The sequence below is a fragment of the Rutilus rutilus genome (genome assembly GCF_951802725.1).
Source record: "Rutilus rutilus genome assembly, chromosome: 24".
NCBI classification, from domain to species: Eukaryota; Metazoa; Chordata; class Actinopteri; order Cypriniformes; family Leuciscidae; genus Rutilus; species Rutilus rutilus.
Window position 1 is genome coordinate 7,098,566 of NC_140228.1, and position 20,771 is coordinate 7,119,336.

Sequence of the window (20,771 nt, forward strand, 5' to 3'; positions counted from 1 at the left end):
TGCATAAGTCTACCAGATCCAGTCGAGTCTCCCTCTCCAAACTAGTCATCTTAACAGCCAATCCTACGTTTAGCCGCCCCTTCTGATCCATAGATGAGAGAATAGTATAGTTGTTAACATTGATAAACTCACACAAAAAATAACCTGTACAGAAACATTATTGAACACTTTAAAAATGCCATAAAGAAATATTTTTGGTGTCTCAAAGTACCTTTCAGTGATCAGTTCTTAAAATAATCTTTTGTTTCTTAGTGTGAAGAACATTCTAATAATCTACAGAACTTTTTCCACTATATAAAGAACCTTTAGGAAATTTCTGTCATCATTTACTCACCCTCAGGTTGTTCCAAACCTGTATCAGTTTCTTTACTCTGTTGAACACAAAAGAAGATATTTTGAAGAATATAGGTTACCAAACAGTTGTGGGGCACCATTTACTTCCATAGTAGAAAAAAAAGTCATTGGAAGTCAATGGGGACACTGTTTGGTTACCCATATCCTTCAAAATATCTTCTTATGTGTTCAGCAAAGGAAAGAAATTCATACAGGGTTGGAACAACTAGAGGGTGAGTAATATTCCTCCCCCAGGTTTCACAGACAAGGTTTAAGACTAGTCTGACTAAAATGCATGTTTGATCTGTTTTAACTGAAAGCAACTTTCACTGACATATCTTAAAATATATCAGTGCCATTGCTTTGTCTCAAGATGCACACAGATGGAAAGAGACTGTGAACACACTGAATAGGATGTTTAGTTGGTGAATAGCATAGGCTACTTTTACACAGTAGCGATAACGTTAAGCGCACCAGAATTAAATATAATATTCAGAAGTAAACAGTGTAGCTGACTTACAGATTCAGTTAACATCCACAAATGAATAAGCGTGACGATTCAGAGAGCAGGCTACACAGTGAACTCCGAGAAAACGTTCTGGTTTATTTTGTAGTTTAAATGTTATGATGGAAGATTAATTTGTCAGATTGTCAAATAACCTTAATAGCATGATCTATTGATTTCTAAATGTGTGCTGCTTTTAGCAGCATGCACACTTTCTAGTGCACACTGTGCTCATCAGTGTGCAGTGTGAGAGGGGGAGTGGCCAGCGGCTAGAGCGGCAAAAGCCAATGTGTGCCTCTTTTACTGAGATATTTAACGATATATTTTGCATTTCTAATCCAAACAACGTCACACTTGGCACTGCACTTACTCGTGCCCGTAGCAAGACACCTGTCAAGTTTGAAATCCATCGGACTAACGGTTCGAGAGATACGTGAATAACAGACACACAGACACATACACACACACACACACACACACAGACAGACTAGATGTTCCTGTAATTTATAGATAGATACTAGTCCTCTGAGGTCATTTGCACTACATCATACATACAGTATTTTTAAATGTGTGCTTTGCTGCAGGGTTACTAATCATAATTTGGTCTGGATGCTCCAGCTGCGCTAGTGGTGTCGATATTGATCCTGAGGCCACACAAGCACACTATTGATCTCACATACAGACATTTAATAGACTGAGTTACAAAAACCAGACAATAACTGCTGCTCAACCAACAGTATGTGAGCAGTTTTCCTCCAAACTATTCAGAACGATCTCCAGCTCTCTGAAGCATTTCACAATGGGTTCTTTATTTCGCAGTGAGGAAATGTGCCTCGTGCAGCTGTTCTTTCAAACAGAATCGGCCCACAATTGCATCAATGAACTTGGTCATCTTGGCTTGGTTCAGTTTAAAGATGTAAGTAACCTTGATGTGTTAGTGTAACTTCTTTCGACTGTCTAGTGACCACAAAGTCTGTGTTGTTGAACTGAAATTACATTGTTTGAGCATCAGGCCATGAGCTGCTAAATGCTCTTTAAGTTGTGGTTTATTTTGTAGTTTAAATGTTATGTTGGAAGATTAATTTGTCAAATAATATTAATAGCATGATCTATTGATTTCTAAATGTTTTCTGCTTTTAGCAGCATGCACACTTTCTAGTGCATACTCACTACATCATTCTTCAGTTTATATTGAGCTTGTATTGTCACAGAATTTGATTTCTCACCATTGGCTGAATCGATCAATGCATAACACTGCAGAGCAAGAAAAACTGGTTGTGTACATTATGTCGGTAAATTAATCCTACTGTAAGTCATCTAAAATAAACCAAAACCATGTTAGAATTCATATGTGTTTTAATGATCTTCTAGCTGAATCCTGGTGTAACAGCATTTCAGAGGCACTTTGTGAAGGAAGTGAAGAAATGTGAAGAAATGGAGAGAATTCTGAGTAAGAATGTATACTTTATTATAATAAGCTGGTTTACTGTATTTATTGATATACTGAACACTATATATATTCTGATCTCACAAATAAACATTTGTGCTGTAAATTTCATTTATTTTTAAGCATTTAATATTGCAAAAATGTAGGCTATATCTTCTCTGTTTTACATATTGTGCAGATGTGATCTAACAATAAAACTTTGATTTACACTTGAATCATATTCCCAGGTAGTGTTACGCATCACAATTAACGTGAGTTACGTGTACTTTATTCAAGTAACGCATTACTTTTAAATTTACAACAAAATATCTGACTTCCTTTTTGGTGATTCAATTCAACCATACTTATAAGCAAAAATAACTTTACTTAAACCTCACGTTTGTGTTTTTAAATCTTTTGTTTTTATAGCTGAAGTGTTGAAATTTCTTCTCCTGAATGACAGCAGAGCTGAAAGCTTTGTTTGAGCTGCGCTCTGTCTCTACTGTACAGGCGTGCATTTGCACTTCTTTCAGCCTGAGGCTTCTGGTATGGAAATGGCCTTTACAAATGTCAAAAATAGAACTTTTAATTTGGTTTGTTATAAAAAATAAAAAAACAAGCAAGTGAGCCCAGCCCAGGTGAGAAAAAGTAACGTAATGCATTACTTTCCAGAAAAAGTAACTGAGTAACTCATTTAGTTACTTTTTTAGGGAGTAACACAATATTGTAACACATTACTTTTAAACGTAACTTTCCCCAACACTGTTCCCTAGATTAATTTGAAACCCTTTGGATATATTTACCTTTCTTCAAAGATAGTCATGTTGCTTTCTCTTGAAATTGTACATTATTTAGGATATCTTGAGAAGGAGATGATGAAATCTAACATCGTAATTGCTGCAACAAAGGAGAAGGAGATGGTTCCCTGTCCCAGAGATGTTCTGGAGCTGGAGGTGAAAACAACTCTTGTCATTTTGTTATTATGCTGCTATTTCTATTTGGAATACTTGATTCTGATTGGTCAATCATGGCATTGACCAAATAAATCCCTTACTCTGTATTACAATTTGACACACAAACAGAAATTCAGAAAGTTACTGTGACATAATGATTGTCTTCAAACCTTTAGTCCACATTTGAGAAGTTGGAGAAGGAACTGCGAGAAATCAACTGTAACCACGACACACTCAGACAGAACCTCATTGAGCTGATGGACATCGACTCTATGCTGAGGATGACTGAAGACTTCTTTGAGGAGGTGAAGATCTTGAGATCTCAGAACCATTTAACTTTATATATTTATATAGCCCTGCTATTATAGTATTTATTATTATTTTGAAATGCTATTTTTCATTTCAGTTTTAGGTTGTTTCTTTTTAATCTTTTGATATGGATTAAATAGATTTTTTTATTTCAGTAATTTTAGTACTTCAGCTTAAAATGATTTAGAAATAATAATTTGAAATAAAAAAATATCTTTCTATGGCAGAAATAGTAAGAGTAGTAATCTGTTTGACTCAACAGATCCCAACAGTAATATTCAAACATTTGCATATTTAGTCAACTAAATTTATCAATTTGATTTATTTAAGCTTGATCTTCAGGGCGTTTCACCTTCACTGCATCTAAGAGTCAAATGTACAATTTTTAACATTATTTCAAATGCTTGAGATTAAATGCTTTGACCTTAAAAAAATGCAAATTCTTTCTTCATTTACTAGCCTTCATGTTGTTCCAAACTTGCGTGGGATTGAAAGGAGTTGTCCATAATACTCATTTCCATGCAATGAAAGCAAAAGCTTACCATGGACAGCTTGATGTACTAAAGTTGTGTTGACAATTGCTTGTGTGCAGGCCGAGTCACTGCTATGCTCTGAGCCTCCTTCTGAAGACTCAGTGTATATGACTGTCTCGTCCTACATAACCTGCCGCAGAATCAGCAGTTCCAGCACCTCCGGACCTCTAAATCTAGGGTACATTTAAAAGATTTTGTCCAACTGATACATACACGCTTTAAAATAAAGATTCCAGTTAGAACACAATTTTTGTTTACAGCCTGACCTAATTGTACTGCTAATGCCATAGGCCTATCTGTACGCATTTTAAGTTTTGTTGCAGGTGTTATCAAACAAGACAGGTTTCCTGCTTTTGAAAAGGTTCTTTGGCGCCTTTTTCATGGAAATTTCGTCCTTCGGCACGTAGAGATACAGACCACTGAGGAACTCCAAGCGGTGGTGAGACTATCATATTTTTAATGGGTATTTTAAAGTGTTTAATGTTGTTTATATGTCTATGTGATGTTTTTAATTTGCTTTAAGATAAACCATGAATTCATCAGTCAACACCTGAGTATCTTCCCCTTAAAATGACAGATTACCAAAGACAGGATGCAGGAAGACAGGACTTATTCTGAATAATTACTTCACGACCGCTAAAAAAGTACATTCTATATTTATGAATGTGTGTAGTATGAATGTAATCCAGATGAACTACATTCGCCATGTTGTCATTATCAGTTGTGTCACTTCACTGCCATTCATAAATCCTCTCCCCTGACCTCATGGGATAGTAAAGTGTCCAGAATCAAGTCGGAAGTAGTCATTCGGGTACTTTTGCGTACTCTTATGAGTACTGTGAATACTTATTTTGTCACATACTGTTTTTTGCCTACTATATATATGCTATTAGGGAAGTATGCGATTTCGGATGCTGACAGTCTCAAAACGCCGTTTCCAACCGTCACAAACATGTAACCAAGCCCATCAACGTGCAGCAGCTGTCTGACTCTGAGATGGCGAATGGCAACATGGTTTGTGTAAAATTAACAACACATCATTAGCTATTTGCTAATGTCATATAATGTGCACATGTAAATGTGACTTTATAGCTTTAAGGGCATTCTGTTACGTACGCACGTGGGGGGCGTTGCCCTAGGAGACTGGGGCGGTTGCGGGGAGTTTTGGGAGTTTGAACACTTGCCTGTATGTTAGCTGCTGCACGATTGTAACAATACAAAGTATTCATTGAACCCTGAGACTCGTGTGGACATTTGAATTATTTACATGGTGTCAGAAGCGTTTGACGGACACATTGCTTCACTGAAAAGATGGCCAAGTTTCATCCTCCGGAAAGTTTCGCTTTTGATCGTCCAAATGAATGGGCAGACTGGAAGCAACGTTTCCTGCGATTTCGTCTGGCCATTAAACTGAGTAAAGAGGATGGCGAAGTGCAGGTCAGTTCGCTGATTTATGCCATGGGGCCTGAGGCTGAAAACATTTTCAAGTCTTTCACATTTGAGACGGAGGGGGATGAGAAGAAGATTGACGTTGTGTTGGGAAAATACGACGCATACTTCTATCCTAAACGCAACGTGATTCACGAGCGCGCCTGTTTTCACCAGAGATCGCAGCGGCCCGGTGAGAAAGCTGAAATGTTTATCAGAGCCCTTTATGAGCTATCAGAACACTGCGACTTTGGTGTAAATAGAGACGAACACATCCGCGACCGCATTGTTGTGGGCATTTTGGACAAGGATTTGTCACGTAAATTGCAGCTAATGGCTGATCTTACACTTGCCCAAACGATTACAACTGTTCGCCAGTCTGAGGAGGTTGCACTCCAAGTTCACCTGCAGGGGGAGTCACATGCAGCAGTACAGGAAATCCGCGGGAGAGGATTAGGCAGAGGAAAGCCCAAGTGGAAACCTAAAAAGAGAGAAAATGATCAAGGAGACTCAAACTGTGGAAAATGTGGAAAATTGAAACATAGAGATCCGGAAAGGTGCCCAGCCAAGAACTCCACATGCAACAAGTGTAAGAAGGTGGGTCACTGGGAAAAGAAATGTTATAGTAAATCAGTCAGAGAAGTGACAGAGACTGTTTCACAGACACCATACTTCCTGGGTGCAGTCACAAATGAAAATGGAAGTGATGAACGATGGACAATACAGTTTACAATTGGAACAACACCGGTCAAATTCAAAATTGACACGGGTGCAGATGTAAACATTATGGGAGCAGAGGCGTTCAACAAACTAGTTCCCGATAAGAAATTGGAGCCATCTAATATCACACTGTGCAGTCCAGGTGGTCAGTTGGACTGTTTAGGAAAGTTCCAAGCCAGCACAGAATATAAGGGAAAGCCATACTGTTTTCCAGTATACGTCGTCGGTGGCCGCAACGCGAACAATCTGCTAGGCAGAGCCACTGCAATGACCATGGGGCTTGTGAAACGTGTCGAGGAAGTCCACACAGCATTCGGTGAGCACGGAACACTCAAAACCGAACCTGTTAAAATCCTGTTAAGAGATAATGCTGAGCCATACACAGTGCACACTGCTCGTCGTGTCCCGTTGCCTCTACTGCAAAAAGTAAAAGAGGAATTAAAACGCATGGAGGAAAATGAGGTGATTGAGCCTGTGACTGAGCCCACTGACTGGTGTGCGCCTATGGTGCCAGTTCCAAGGAAAAATGGGAAGGTGCGCATCTGTGTTGATTTGAAGAGGTTAAACGAGGCTGTAAGGAGAGAGAGGTACGTCCTTCCAACTGCTGAGGAAATTACTGCTAAACTCAGTGGTGCAACCATGTTCACGTCACTGGATGCCGCCTCCGGGTTTTGGCAGATACCTCTGCACCCTGAAAGCACCAAATTAACCACCTTCATAACACCCTTTGGGAGATATGCGTTTAAAAGACTCCCATTCGGAATCACAAGTGCTCCGGAAATCTTCCAACGCAAAATGACAGAGACCCTCAATGGCCTGGTAGGCGTGGCTATCTTCATGGATGATGTCCTCGTGTATGGAGATACTCCAGAACAGCACGACCAACGTCTCAGCAAGGTGCTGGAAAGGATCGAGTCAGCCGGCCTGAAGCTAAACAAAGAAAAATGTAAGTTTAGGCAGGACCAGCTTCACTTCTTGGGTCATGTCATTGACAAATCAGGTGTGAGGCCCGACCCTGAAAAAGTCAAGGCAATCCGCGAGCTCCCACCACCACAGAACGTGCAAGACCTAAAGCGTATTTTGGGCATGTTCAATTACTTGGGGAGATACATTCCAAATTTGTCTACTGTGTGTCAGCCACTTTATGACCTGTTAAAGTCCAAGTCAGTATGGACATGGGACCATTCTCAGCAGGAGGCATTCCAGCGGATTAAAGACATCCTGTCCACTTCTCCAGTCCTGAAGTTCTATGATGTGAACCGGCCTACTGCTGTCTCAGCTGACGCCAGCAGTTATGGCATAGGCGGAGTACTGTTGCAGCTACATGAAGGGGAATGGAAACCTGTGGCATACTGCTCACGTCGCCTGTCTGATGCCGAGACCAGATATGCACAGATTGAGAAGGAGTGTTTGGCGAGCGTCTGGGCCTGTGAGAAATTTGGAAAGTATCTGTGTGGCCTTGAGAGCTTCAAATTGGTCACCGACCACAAACCTCTGGTGCCCCTCATGAATCAGAAAGACCTGGACAACGTGCCAATACGGTGCCAAAGACTACTCATGAGACTTATGAGATTTAAACCGATGGCCGAATATGCACCAGGGAAGACCTTAACAGTGGCCGACACACTCTCACGGAGTCCACTACAGTGCCTGGAAACGGAGACTGACACTCACTCAGACGTAGCGTGCTATATAGCAGCCGTTGTAGATGCCCTGCCTGCAACCCCACGTAAGCTTGAGGCCATAAAGACAGCTACGGCAGCCGACTGTAACCTTCAACTGGTGTTGCAGTACATAAAGTCAGGGTGGCCAGATTACATAGGCCACGTCCCAGCAGCAATCAGAGAGTATTTTCCAATGAAAGCTGAATTATCTGAATGCAATGGGATCGTCATCAGAGGCAGCCGTATGGTGATTCCTGATGTGCTGAGAAATGACATCCTGAACCGAATACATGACGGACACCAAGGTTTGACAAAGTGTAGAGAGCGAGCCCATGCGTCTGTATGGTGGCCCAGCATCTCATCAGCAATCCAACAAAAGGTCCAGTCCTGTCAGGTATGCCGTGAGATGAAACCCAGCCAGCGGAGAGAACCTCTCATCTCTACCCCCCTTCCTGACCGGCCTTGGAAGAGACTTGCTATGGACCTGTGTGATCATAACAAACACACTTACCTTGTCGTGTCTGACTATTTTTCCCGGTTCCTGGAAATACTTCACCTGCCGACAACCACTGCCTCGCAGGTAATCTTGAAGTTGAAGACAGTGTTTGCAAGATTTGGCTGTCCAGATGAGGTTGTGTCTGACAATGGGCCTCAGTTTTCATGTCAGGAATTTAAAGACTTTGCAAGAGAGTTTGACTTTATACACATCACTTCTAGTCCACACAACCCTCAAGGGAACGGACATGCAGAGAGAGGGGTTCAGACCGCTAAAAAAATCTTGACGCAGAAAGACCCTCTGCTTGCCCTTATGTGCTTTCGGTCAACGCCTTGCACCACCACAGGCGTGAGCCCGGCAGAGCTACTCATGGGCCGGAAGATAAAGACAACCCTTCCAACACTGGAGGCAAATCTACAGCCCCGATGGCCTGATCTGGAAACGGTCAGGACTAAGGATGCATGGGAAAAGGGGAAACAAGCATTCTACTTTAATCAGCGCCATGGAGCTAGGCCCTTGCCTTCTTTAAAGCCAGGTGATCCCGTCCTCATGAAGCTGGATCATCAGAAAGCCTGGAGAACACCTGCCGTTGTCACGGGAGACAGCATCACACCACGCTCCTTTGTTATTGAAACACCTCAGGGAGCAACTTTGAGACGCAACCGGCGTCACTTGCAGCATGTTCCTCCGGCAGCTGGAGACACTCACCCTTTAGCTCCAGATGGACTACAGCAATGTGCTGCCACACAGCAGCCTGACCCCGCAGTCTTCGCTGACACCGCATCACCAACCCCCAGTCTCAAACCGCCAGAGACTCAGACTGGACTGGTCCATACCCGGTCTGGTAGACTGAGTAAACCCGTTGAAAGGTTGAATCTGTGAAGGTGTGGCTATTTTGTTCACCTTTGGAGCCATGCACTGTGGGGAGGGGAAAAGATGACAAAGGAAATGTTTGTTGATTTTGTGGACTGAAAAGTTTACACTCCGAAGAGAGCTTATGTTCTAATGCTCGTTTATATATGGCACAGAGTTATGTTTGATGAGTTAAGCCTACTGATACTAGTGCCTTACTGTTTAATCAAGTGCAGTACTGTTCAAATGTTCAGTTATAGGAACAGTCAGGATATCTTCGGTATCTTGTGTATCCTCAGAGAAAGAAACAAAACTTAAAAGGGGAGATGTCATATAATGTGCACATGTAAATGTGACTTTATAGCTTTAAGGGCATTCTGTTACGTACGCACGTGGGGGGCGTTGCCCTAGGAGACTGGGGCGGTTGCGGGGAGTTTTGGGAGTTTGAACACTTGCCTGTATGTTAGCTGCTGCACGATTGTAACAATACAAAGTATTCATTGAACCCTGAGACTCGTGTGGACATTTGAATTATTTACAGCTAACATAGACAACCCAAAGGCTAATTATAGTAAATACAATTATATGTCCGACGTTGTAGAGAGCGATAACGCATTACCATTCTGATACATTGACAGACAATCGTGTATAATTCACTCTTCCTCTTCTTCTGAATCAGTTTCTGGTTCAGACATATATGGCTGAATTAAACCAATATTTTCACTTGAATGGATCGGGTAACACTAGTCCGAGCTGGTGTGATTGAGAGACTATTGCTGCCTTCACGTGATATCGGAAATTTCATACTTCCCACTTCTGAAATCATGATTCCAAGCTCGTCACAGTGCTTGTTGTCGGAAAGAACAGGAATCATGGAGGTCACCAGGTTTATTCTTGCCTATTTTTAGGGAAAATCTTATTAAAGCCAAAATGATTTTAGCTTCCCATTCATTGAAAACCGTATAAACGTTAATCGCGCTAGATAGCTTGCTGACGATTCTAGAATTTCGGTCAAATCCGCCATGTTTTAAGTTTGTGGCGCGCCCATCGCGGGAACTTGGGTATCAAAATTATCCCCGAGCTTCCCAGTGGTACGACTTGAGACTGAGGGCGATCATGTATAATTTTTTAACTAACGATTATAAAGGCTATGACTATGATTTGCATATTGGCATATTACTAAATAAAGCAAGGGTGAAGTTACATTCAAGCTATTTTAAGGTATGAATAAATTATTTTTAGAGGGAAAAACATTTGTTATTTTGATTATTAAAGATGAGTTTTAAGGGATAAAATTATTGACTGTAGGGGTCTTTAAGTTAGGCTATTTTTATTGTTATGATATTCTTTCTCACTCAAAACATGGACTGTCAACGCTTAACACTTCTGCAACATAAGTGCATATTTTCATTCTATATTCTCCAACACCAGAATCCAGAATCCATTATCTATGTCTATCAATATGTGCTCACTGCTCATACAAGCTTGCTCTCAGATTATCAGTTCACACCACACGTGTGGCTATATGTGAAATATATATTTCTCTATGTATGATGAATAAACTAATGCACAGTCTATTTGTCTGTGTTCAGTTTATCTTAAGTGATCAGTAAGTGTGTTTTTTAAACAGAGAGGAGCTGTGAAGAAGGACGTGTTCATCATATTTGTCCAGGGAGAACATGTGCGAGAAAAGATCAGAAAAGTGTGTGAAGGGTGAGAGACATGGTATTTCCACACACATTACATACCAGCAGTAGAAATATTCTTTAAAAACAATGTTAACTTAGATAATTCTGTATTTCAAATAAAATTCAATAATTTTTCTTATTAGAAGTCTTTATTTTAATATTTCATTTTATTTTACAAATGAAAAAAGAGTTGTAATATCACTAACAATAACACCAGTGAAAATAAAATGAATCAATGTAAAGACAAAAAAAATATCTCACGAATATTAACACAAATAACTGTAATCTGTAAATGAACTAAAGAATGTATAACTTTTTAAACATGGTCAGACAATCTTGTTTCACTCAGTTTTTTAATGATATGTTTGTCACCATATTTAGAGAATGACAGTAGCAGTTTAACTTGGTCAAAACAATCCATGCATATATAAATATGAATGACTCTAATTTTATCTGATGGCCTTATTTGCATTTGCTTGATTTGTTTAGAATTCTGTGAAATGATCTCATCAAAATGATTCCTACAATCCTTAAAGGTTTCACGCCAGCTTGTACTCATGCCCCAAAAGTTTGTATGAGCGCAAGAAGATGAGCAACAACGTAAAGTCACGAATGGAAGATCTTCGAATGGTGAGTCAAATGACTGATTATTTTTCCTCGCCACGTGTCTTTTCAAGTGTGTTTTTCCACCAATGATCGATATTCAAAAATAAACGTAGGGAATGGCTATGTCCGTGTTTTTTTCTACAGATCATGAGAAGAACTGAGGAATATCGCGGTGGTGTCTTGACCAGAGCAGCCGACCACGTCCAGGAGTGGAGCAGCAAAGTGAAGAAGATGAAGGCCATCTACTACACACTGAATCTCTGCAACATAGACATCACGCAGAAGTTGATCGTAGCAGAGATCTGGTGTCCCGTGTCAGATCTCACTTTAGTTCAAAACGCCCTGATTATGGGATCAGTATGTATGTTTATACACTGCCTTGAAGAAATTTTCTGCAGACCACCATCACTAATAATTCAAAACTATTTAAAAGTCTGCAAAGTAAAGTGAGTCGCATGTTAAAGTTAATGTTAGTTTGAGCAGTTTTGCCCCTTTGCAAGTGGTTTAAAAGATAGAAAGTTAAACAAAACTATTAGCTTAAATACTGCAAAATATGAAATGTCAAATCGTATATGTAAATGTATATGTACATTGAATATAAATGTTAAAGTTAAACTGATCTTAATTACAAATTATGTACTTTACTTGAATGGGATATTTTTAAATATTAATAATACTGTAAATTTTACCCTTTGCAAGTAGTTTCATACTCTTGACTCCACTCAAACTGTTTGTACTGCAGACATGAATTATACCTCAAGTCGTGCAAGTTTCTCATATATGTGTGATTTTCACGTGTTTTTTTTAGGAGCAGAGTGGTTCCAGTGTGACCCCAGTCCTGAACCGCATCCAAACCCAGCAAACTCCTCCAACCTTCAACAGAACCAACACATTTACTGAAGGATTCCAGGCCATTATTGACGCCTATGGAGTCGGTACCTATCAGGAGATCAATCCAGGTGATTGGCTGTTACTCTTGCTAATCTTCTATATCATTTCTGATCCATCTATCTATCTATCCATCCATCCATCCATCCATCCATCCATCCATCCGTTTGTCTGTCTGTCCATCCATCATTTTCTATCTATCCATCCATCCATCCACCCATCATCCATCCATCCATCCATAATTCTATCCATCCATCCATCCATCCATCCATAATTCTATCTATCCATCCATCCATCCACCCATCATTCTATCCATCTATCTATCTATCCATCCATCCATCCATCCATCCATCCATCCATCCATCCATCCATCATCCATCCATCCATCCATCCATAATTCTATCCATCATCCATCCATCATTTTATCATCTATCTATCTATCTATCTATCTATCTATCTATCTATCTATCTATCTATCTATCTATCTATCTATCTATCTATCTATCTATCTATCTATCTATCTATCTATCCATCCATCCATAATTCTATCTATCTATCTATCTATCTATCTATCTATCTATCTATCTATCTATCTATCTATCTATCTATCTATCTATCTATCTATCTATCTATCCATAATTCTATCTATCTATCTATCTATCTATCTATCTATCTATCCATCCATCCATCCATCCATCCATCCATCCATCCATCCATCCATCCATCCATCCATCCATCCATCCATCCATCCATCCATCCATCCATCCATCCATAATTCCATCCATCCATCCATCCATCCATCCATCCATCCATCCATCATTCTATCCATCCATCCATCCATCCATCCATCCATCCATCCATCCATCATTCTATCATCCATCCATCCATCCATCATTCTATCATCTATCTATCCATCCATCCATCCATCCATCCATCCATCTATCTATCTATCTATCTATCTATCTATCTATCTATCTATCTATCTATCTATCTATCTATCTATCTATCTATCTATCTATCTATCTATCTATCTATCTATCTATCTGTCTCTCTGTCTATCTATCTGTCTCTCTGTCTCTCTGTCTGTCTGTCTGTCTGTCCTTGGACAACTATCTTTGTGAGGACCAGTTTGAGTTTTAGACCATTGGAGTGAGGACAAAGAGAGTAAAGTGAGGACATTTTGGCCGGTCCTCACTTTCTGAGAGCCCTTTAAAGGCCTGTTTGAGGGTCAAGACTTGGTTTTAGGGATAAGGTTATAATTAGGTTAAGGGTCGGGTAAGGGTTCGGGTTAGGCACTTAGTTGTGATGGGTAAGGTTAGGGAAAGCGGCTAGAGATTGCATTTTGTCAATGAATGTCCTCATAAAGATAGATGTACAAGAATGTGTATATACTGTATATGTATATGTATAAAATATATATTATTATTTATTTAATATTTTTTTGCCTCATTTATTTTCTCAGCTCCATACACTATTGTCACCTTCCCCTTCCTGTTTGCGGTGATGTTTGGAGATTGTGGTCATGGACTGCTGATGACACTGTTCGCAGTCTGGCTCATTACACAGGCCGAATGTTTACGAAAGATGAAAAATGAGGTATTGAATGGCATGAAATGTCAATGTCTCATAGTTTTTGTTTGCATAATAACATCACTTTTTAACCCTGGTTAGAGTCTTGTAAGCTTTGATTTTCCTCCCAGATTACCGATGTCCTGGTCGGTGGACGCTACATTATCTTGCTCATGGGAATGTTCTCCATATATACTGGACTGATTTACAATGACTGCTTCTCCAAGTCCTTCAACATTTTTGGCTCTTCCTGGCGTGTGCGACCCATGTTCTTTCCTCACGGGCCTTGGCAGTACGTACGCTGGACGCTTGCAGGCTTTAAAGTTACTTTGTCCTTTTCCATTTTGATCATTTTTTTGCTTTGTCTCAGAAACAAAACACTGCATGATAATCACCATCTTCAGCTGAACCCAACTGTGCCCGGAGTTTATTCTGGTCGCCCGTACGTGTTTGGAATTGACCCGGTCAGTGCATATAAAATCTTGTTTGTTCAACATTACGTACAGGATTTCTTTCCATGATCACTTTTTATTTAGATATATACATTAAGTTTTGTTTTTTGACATACTACATGTAATCCTTGTGTGTTTTTACAATGAAATTAGAGATTGAACAGAATTGAATTTGGTTGTCTTACTGTGTTTCATCCACAAGGTGGTGAGATTTAGTTGTTCTGATGCGTACATTAAAGGGATAGTTCACCCAAAAATGAACATTTTGCCATCATATACTTACTCATCCTTAAGTTGTTCCAAACCTGTATGAATTTCTTTCTTCTTTTGAACACAAAAGAAGTTATTTTGAAGAATGTTGGTAATCAGACAGTTGACGGCACCCATTGACTTCCATAGTAGGAAAAAATACTATGAAAGTCAATGGGTGCCGTCAACTGTCGGGTTGGGATGTTAATTTATGCTTTAATATTCATCAAGTCTGTGTAAACCTGATAACTTACATTCACATCATAACAAGCCTATGTTCAATTCATTTTTGTTTTAGGTTTGGAATATTGCATCAAACAAGCTATCCTTTCTAAACTCCTTCAAGATGAAGATGTCGGTCATACTGGGAGTCAGTCATATGCTCCTCGGAGTGACCCTGAGTTTGGTCAACTTTGTGTGAGTATTTGATTATCTCATATAAACTAAGGCAAAGTTACATTTTTAAATCAATTAGATTGTCAAATGCAAATGCAAAATATACATTTTTCATAAGAAAATACATTTTATGATATGAAAATGTAGCTTTGTTTATTTTGTCTAATGAAGAAAAATGAGAAGATAGTTACTCGTATATAAATCTAAGTAGTTATTATTAAAAAGGTAGTGGTACAGTATTTGATATTTTTAATCTTAAATTCCAGATCAATGAGTTCTTAGTCAGAAATCTTGTTTTGTTTTCCTCATTTCCTTTTAACAGACATTTGGGGAAATTCCAGGACATTTTACTTCAGTTTGTTCCACAGCTGATCTTCATGCTCTCTCTCTTTGGATACCTGATCTTCCTCATCCTCTACAAATGGTGCATCACCCTGCGCTCTGAAATGGCTCCCAGCATCCTGCTGCTCTTCATCAACATGATGATGTTTGATTACCAGCCGGAACACAAGTTTCTTTACAGAGGACAGGTTTGGATTCATTGTTTGGTTTGACTGGCTTCACGTAGCCAAAGAACTCAGTATGACAGATTATGAGCGATGCTGTTATCCTCTACAGAAAGCTGTTCAGATCTTCTTGGTTGTGACGGCTGTGCTCATGGTTCCTGTGCTGCTCCTGGCCAAACCCCTCCTCATCTACAGGACCCGAATGAAAGCCAGACACCAGGTGGGTGAGCAGAACAGAGCAACCCTGGCCCAAGATCAGCTAATGCTTCTTTCAACCAGGGTTAGTAAAAACTAAGACTAAAACTAAAGCTGAAGGAAAAAAAAAAGACAAAAAAAAAGACAAAATACACAAAAAAATGTTGTGACCAAAAAAAACAAAATTACTAAAACTAACCAAAATGTAATAAATAAATAAATAAATAAAAATTATGCTTTATAATAATATCTCGATACTAAAATAACACTGTTTTCAATTTGGAAAAAAATTGAAAACAGATAATTTAAACACAATTAAATTATATTTTGAATTAAACTAAATTTAAATGCAAATTAAATGCTTACATACATAAAAAAATATTAACGTGTGGCCCTCGATTTAGGAAACATTGAAAAAAAAAAAAAGCTGTTTAGATAGATAGATTATTTATAATTAAATTTAAAATAATCTCAAATAAATGCAATTACCGCATATACTGTATCTGTATGTGCATAACATATATAAATATATAAAAAAAATCAGTATAAGTACATAAATAGTAATTAAGTTCTGTAGTCTATAACATTTTCTTTGAATTTTAATATTTAGATTTATCACTTTAAAAAAAGTTGCTGCCTTAAATGTTTAGACTACATCAAACTGACTTTAATAAAAGGAGTTGAATCTTGTATAACTTGTAAGTTGAAAATTGCTTATTGATCATGTATTTTTTTCAGTGTTTAGATTTATTAGTGGTTTTATTTTATTTTTAAATGATATATCTCAATACTGCAATATTATAATTATTTTTTTTACTTTTTACTACTGCTTTTTATTTATTTTACATTTTCAGTTTGGCACATTTTGGCATATTTCTAATTTGAAATGCATATAAAAGTAACATATTATATATATTTTGTGTCTATAATAATATATTTAATTACAGTGCTATGCATAAGTTTAGACACCCATACTAAAGTTGACTAAAAAGAGGAATAAAAAATCATCTTTTGGAAACTGAACTTAATGCCTAAATTAAAAAAATTAGGAAAAATCCAACCTTTAAGGACACCAATTTTCTTTGTGAATGAATAATGTATCGTAAATAAATAAATGTTCTTCCTTAAAATACAGGGTGCATAAGTTTGGACACCCCTATGTTAAATTCCCATAGAGGCAGGCAGATTTGTATTTTTAAAGGCCAGTTACTTCATGGATCCAGGATACTATGCATCCTGATAAAGTTCCCTTGGCCTTTGGAATTAAAATAGCCCCACATCATCACATAGCCTTCACCATACCTAGAGATTGGCATGGTTTTATTTCAGTTAGCCTAATAGCTAGTTTGATTTGCATTGAGAGATGATCTTATGGAAAGTACCCCATGCCAATCTCTAGGTATGGTGAATGCTATGTGATGATGTGGGGCTATTTTAATTCCAAAGGCCAAGGGAACTTTATCAGGATGCATAGTATCCTAAATTAAAAAAAAAAAAAATACTTAAAAATACAAATCTGCCTGCCTCTATGGGAATTTAACATAGGGGTGTCCAAACTTATGCACCCTGTATTTTAAGGAAGAACATTTATTTATTTACGATACATTATTCATTCACAAAGAACATTGGTGTCCTTAAAGGTTGGATTTTTCCTAATTTTTTAAATTAAGGCATTAAGTTCAATTTCCAAAAGATGATTTTTTATTCCTCTTTTTAGTCAACTTTAGCATGAGTGTCTAAACTTATGCATAGCACTGTAAGTGATTGTAATAGTGACTAACAAGGTCTCTATGCAGGTGTTTGGAAACAATGATCAGCATGGATCAGATAAGGGTTTCTCCTCACATCAGAAAGATGAGATGGTAAGCTTGTGTTGTATGGAAAGTCTTTAAATGTTATAAACATTTGAAATACAAAATGCTCTTTACATGAAGTATGCTGAACAAGCGATGAGGGCGGATGGTTTGATCTTGTGTTTTTCCTCAGGTGAGCATAGGTGACGTGTTTGTGAATCAGGCCATCCACACGATCGAGTACTGCCTGGGCTGCATCTCCAACACGGCCTCGTACCTTCGGCTCTGGGCGCTCAGTCTGGCTCACGCAGGTTTGTCCCGGCACAGTAATAAAAATAACTCTATCATCAGTTAGAGAATAATGCCGTACTTTGTGTTTGCATTAGTTTCTCAGTGACTGATTGAATCAACAGTGAAATGATTTATGAGAAAATGAAGGTGTGCAGTTTATGAGGACACCTACTGTACAAAGCTCAACAAACACCAGAGCATATTCTAAACTTTTACTTTTACCTTCCCTATGTGGTATTATTTAGCATTATAACTCTACATCTCAATTTAAAAGAATACAGAATTTGATTCTGAATGCTGAAAATTCACCTTTGCCATCACAGGAATAAATTATATTTTAAAACAGATTAAATGGCTATGAACAGTAAGTGATATTATGTCACAATATTGCTATTTTTACTGTATTTTTTAATCAAATAAATGCAGCGCTGGTGAGCTTTTTTCAAAGACATTAAAAAAATCTATTTTCTTTCGTTTTTGCTGACAAATAATTGTCAATTTCTCAGTCCAGGTAACACAGAGAACGAGTAAACATTGCTCATTTACATATACTGTCGACATTGTAAAAACAATACAACACGGATTGAGAATCGGCAAAGTTACACTTTAAAAGGAATTGTTCAAAAATTAAAATTATCCAATAATTTACTCACCTTCAAGTCATCCTAGGTGGATATGACTTTCCACTTTCAGCCAAACACAATCAGAGTTATATTAAAAAATATCCTGGCTCTTCCCAGCTTTATAATGGGAGTGAATGGTACCTGAGATTTTAAAGGGATACTCCACTTTTTTTGGAAATAGGCTCATTTTACAACTCCCCCAGAGTTAAACAGTTGAGTTTTACCGTTTTCGAATCCATTCAGCCGATCTCCGGGTCTGGGGGTCCCACTTTTAGCATAGCTTAGCATAATGAATTGAACCGGACAAGACCATTAGCATCTCTCTCAAAAAAATGAACAAAGAGTTTCGATATTTTTCCTATTTAAAACTTGACTCTTCTGTAGTTACATTGTGTACTAAGACCGACGGAAAATGAAAAGTTGCGATTTTCTAGGCTGATGTGGCTAGGAAATATACTCTCATTCCTGCGTAATAATCAAGAAACTTTACTGCCGTACCATGGGTCCAGCAGGCGTAATGATATGACGCAGCGCCTGATAATAGTCCCCAGCTCAGTAGCCTATTATCAGGCGGCATGCGCTGCGTCATATCATTACACCTTTCATTTTTTTGAGAGAGATGCTAATGGTCTTGTCCGGTTCAATTCATTATGCTAAGCTATGCTAAAAGTGGGACCCCCAGACCCGGAGATCGGCTGAATGGATTCGAAAACGGTAAGACTCAACTGTTTAACTCTGGGGGAGTTGTAAAATGAGCCTATTTCCAAAAAAAGTGGAGTATCCCTTTAAAGCCCAAAAAAGTGTATCCATCCATCATAAAAGTAATCCATAAGACTGCAGGGGGTTAATAAAGGCCTTCAGGGATTGTGTAAGAACATATTTAAAACTTTATAAACTATAATCACTGGCTTCCAGCAACGGCTGTATTACTTTTATGATGGATGGATGTGCTTTTTTGAGCTTCAAACTGTTGGTTGCAATTCACTCCCATTATAAAGCTGGGAAGAGCCAGGATATTTTATAATATAACTCCGATTGTGTTCGGCTGAAAGAAAGTCATATACACCTAGGATGGGCTTGAGGGGGAGTAAATTATGTGATCGTTCCTGTACGTGTGTGTCTGGTCTGCAGAGCTGTCGGAGGTGCTTTGGCGGATGGTTCTCCAGGTGGGGCTGAAGCTCTCCTCTGGTGTGGGTTCGCTCATGCTGGTTCTGCAGTTTGCTGCTTTTGCTGTTCTCACCGTGACCATTCTTCTGATTATGGAGGGCCTGTCTGCCTTTCTGCATGCTTTACGACTGCATTGGTAAGAACAACACATTATTCATAAGCAACGAGATTCCACTGATTCCTTTAACAAAGAAAACCTAGTCTCACCCTCTGTGCTTTATCACACATATGACAAGCTTGCACCTTGCACTTGTAAGTTGCGTGTTAGTCAAGGTATTTGACTTGTTCATGACCCTTGACTTGGGGCATGTTTGTCTGTCTGTTTTTAATCTAATACAGTATATCTGGCACAAAGGTCAAATGTCTCTGTACTTGAAGTGTGTCCAAATGTCAGTGTACTGTTACTAACAATAATAAAAGATCTGTTTATAAAGCATGTTTAAATATTATACAAAATGGGACAGTGATATGAATGTAGTTAAAGTGACTTTTTTTTTTTATGTGTTTGTTTTCAGGGTTGAATTTCAGAACAAGTTTTACGAGGGATCCGGCTACAAGTTCACACCCTTGTCCTTTGACAGCTTGTAAATACACAGCATTAATAGTCACTATTTGTACTATTCTTGTAGTTTTTAGCATAATTATAGTTTTGTGAATGTAAAAAATGCATACTTTAAACCAGGGGACTTCCAACAGGGGTCTCCCAATTATTACGTTTTGTGAATAAAATGAAAATATGCTATAAACAAAAATACTGTATTAAGCTCAACTTAACTTAAACATTGACGTAGAAGTAAGCGTTGATCTTTCATCACAGTACGACGTAATAATGTGACATTAATGTAATGTAAAGCGTGGTTTCAACTTACAGGATGTTTTAATAGTACAATGAAGGAGGAAATATTGATTTCTCAATTCATGACACCAACCCATTTTTAAAGTATTTAAGTAATTTTTAACATTTTTTAATTACAAAATAATTACATTTAAGTAGGCCTACATGTTGCTTATTATTACAGGGTAGTTGTGTAACACTAATAAAAATGTTATCAAAATATTTGTTAATTTTACATTATACAAAAGTGAGTTTTATATATATATATATATAGGGTTGCCATAAAACGAAATG

General features: G+C 38.3%; 1 protein-coding gene across 2 annotated transcripts; it reads left to right on the forward strand.

Moving 5' to 3' along the window:
- The first annotated feature begins 1,524 nt into the window (after positions 1 to 1,524).
- LOC311283854 (V-type proton ATPase 116 kDa subunit a 1) lies at positions 1,525 to 20,385 on the forward strand. 2 transcript variants are annotated; one of them, XM_084398597.1, is made up of 20 exons: positions 1,525 to 1,754; positions 2,210 to 2,288; positions 3,120 to 3,217; positions 3,394 to 3,522; positions 4,119 to 4,237; positions 4,372 to 4,498; positions 10,850 to 10,932; positions 11,444 to 11,537; positions 11,658 to 11,870; positions 12,322 to 12,472; positions 13,864 to 13,997; positions 14,102 to 14,262; positions 14,341 to 14,434; positions 14,970 to 15,088; positions 15,390 to 15,597; positions 15,686 to 15,793; positions 17,565 to 17,630; positions 17,755 to 17,872; positions 19,607 to 19,778; positions 20,158 to 20,385. In XM_084398597.1, the coding sequence occupies exons 1-20, from the start codon at positions 1,638 to 1,640 to the stop codon at positions 20,228 to 20,230; spliced, it is 2,463 nt and encodes an 820-aa protein (XP_084254723.1). In that variant the 5' UTR covers positions 1,525 to 1,637; the 3' UTR covers positions 20,231 to 20,385. The 2 variants fall into 2 exon arrangements, with proteins under 2 accessions (XP_084254723.1, XP_084254722.1); XM_084398596.1 differs by having other exon boundaries at positions 1,577 to 1,754; positions 15,686 to 15,853; positions 20,158 to 20,354.
- The last annotated feature ends 386 nt before the right edge of the window (positions 20,386 to 20,771 follow it).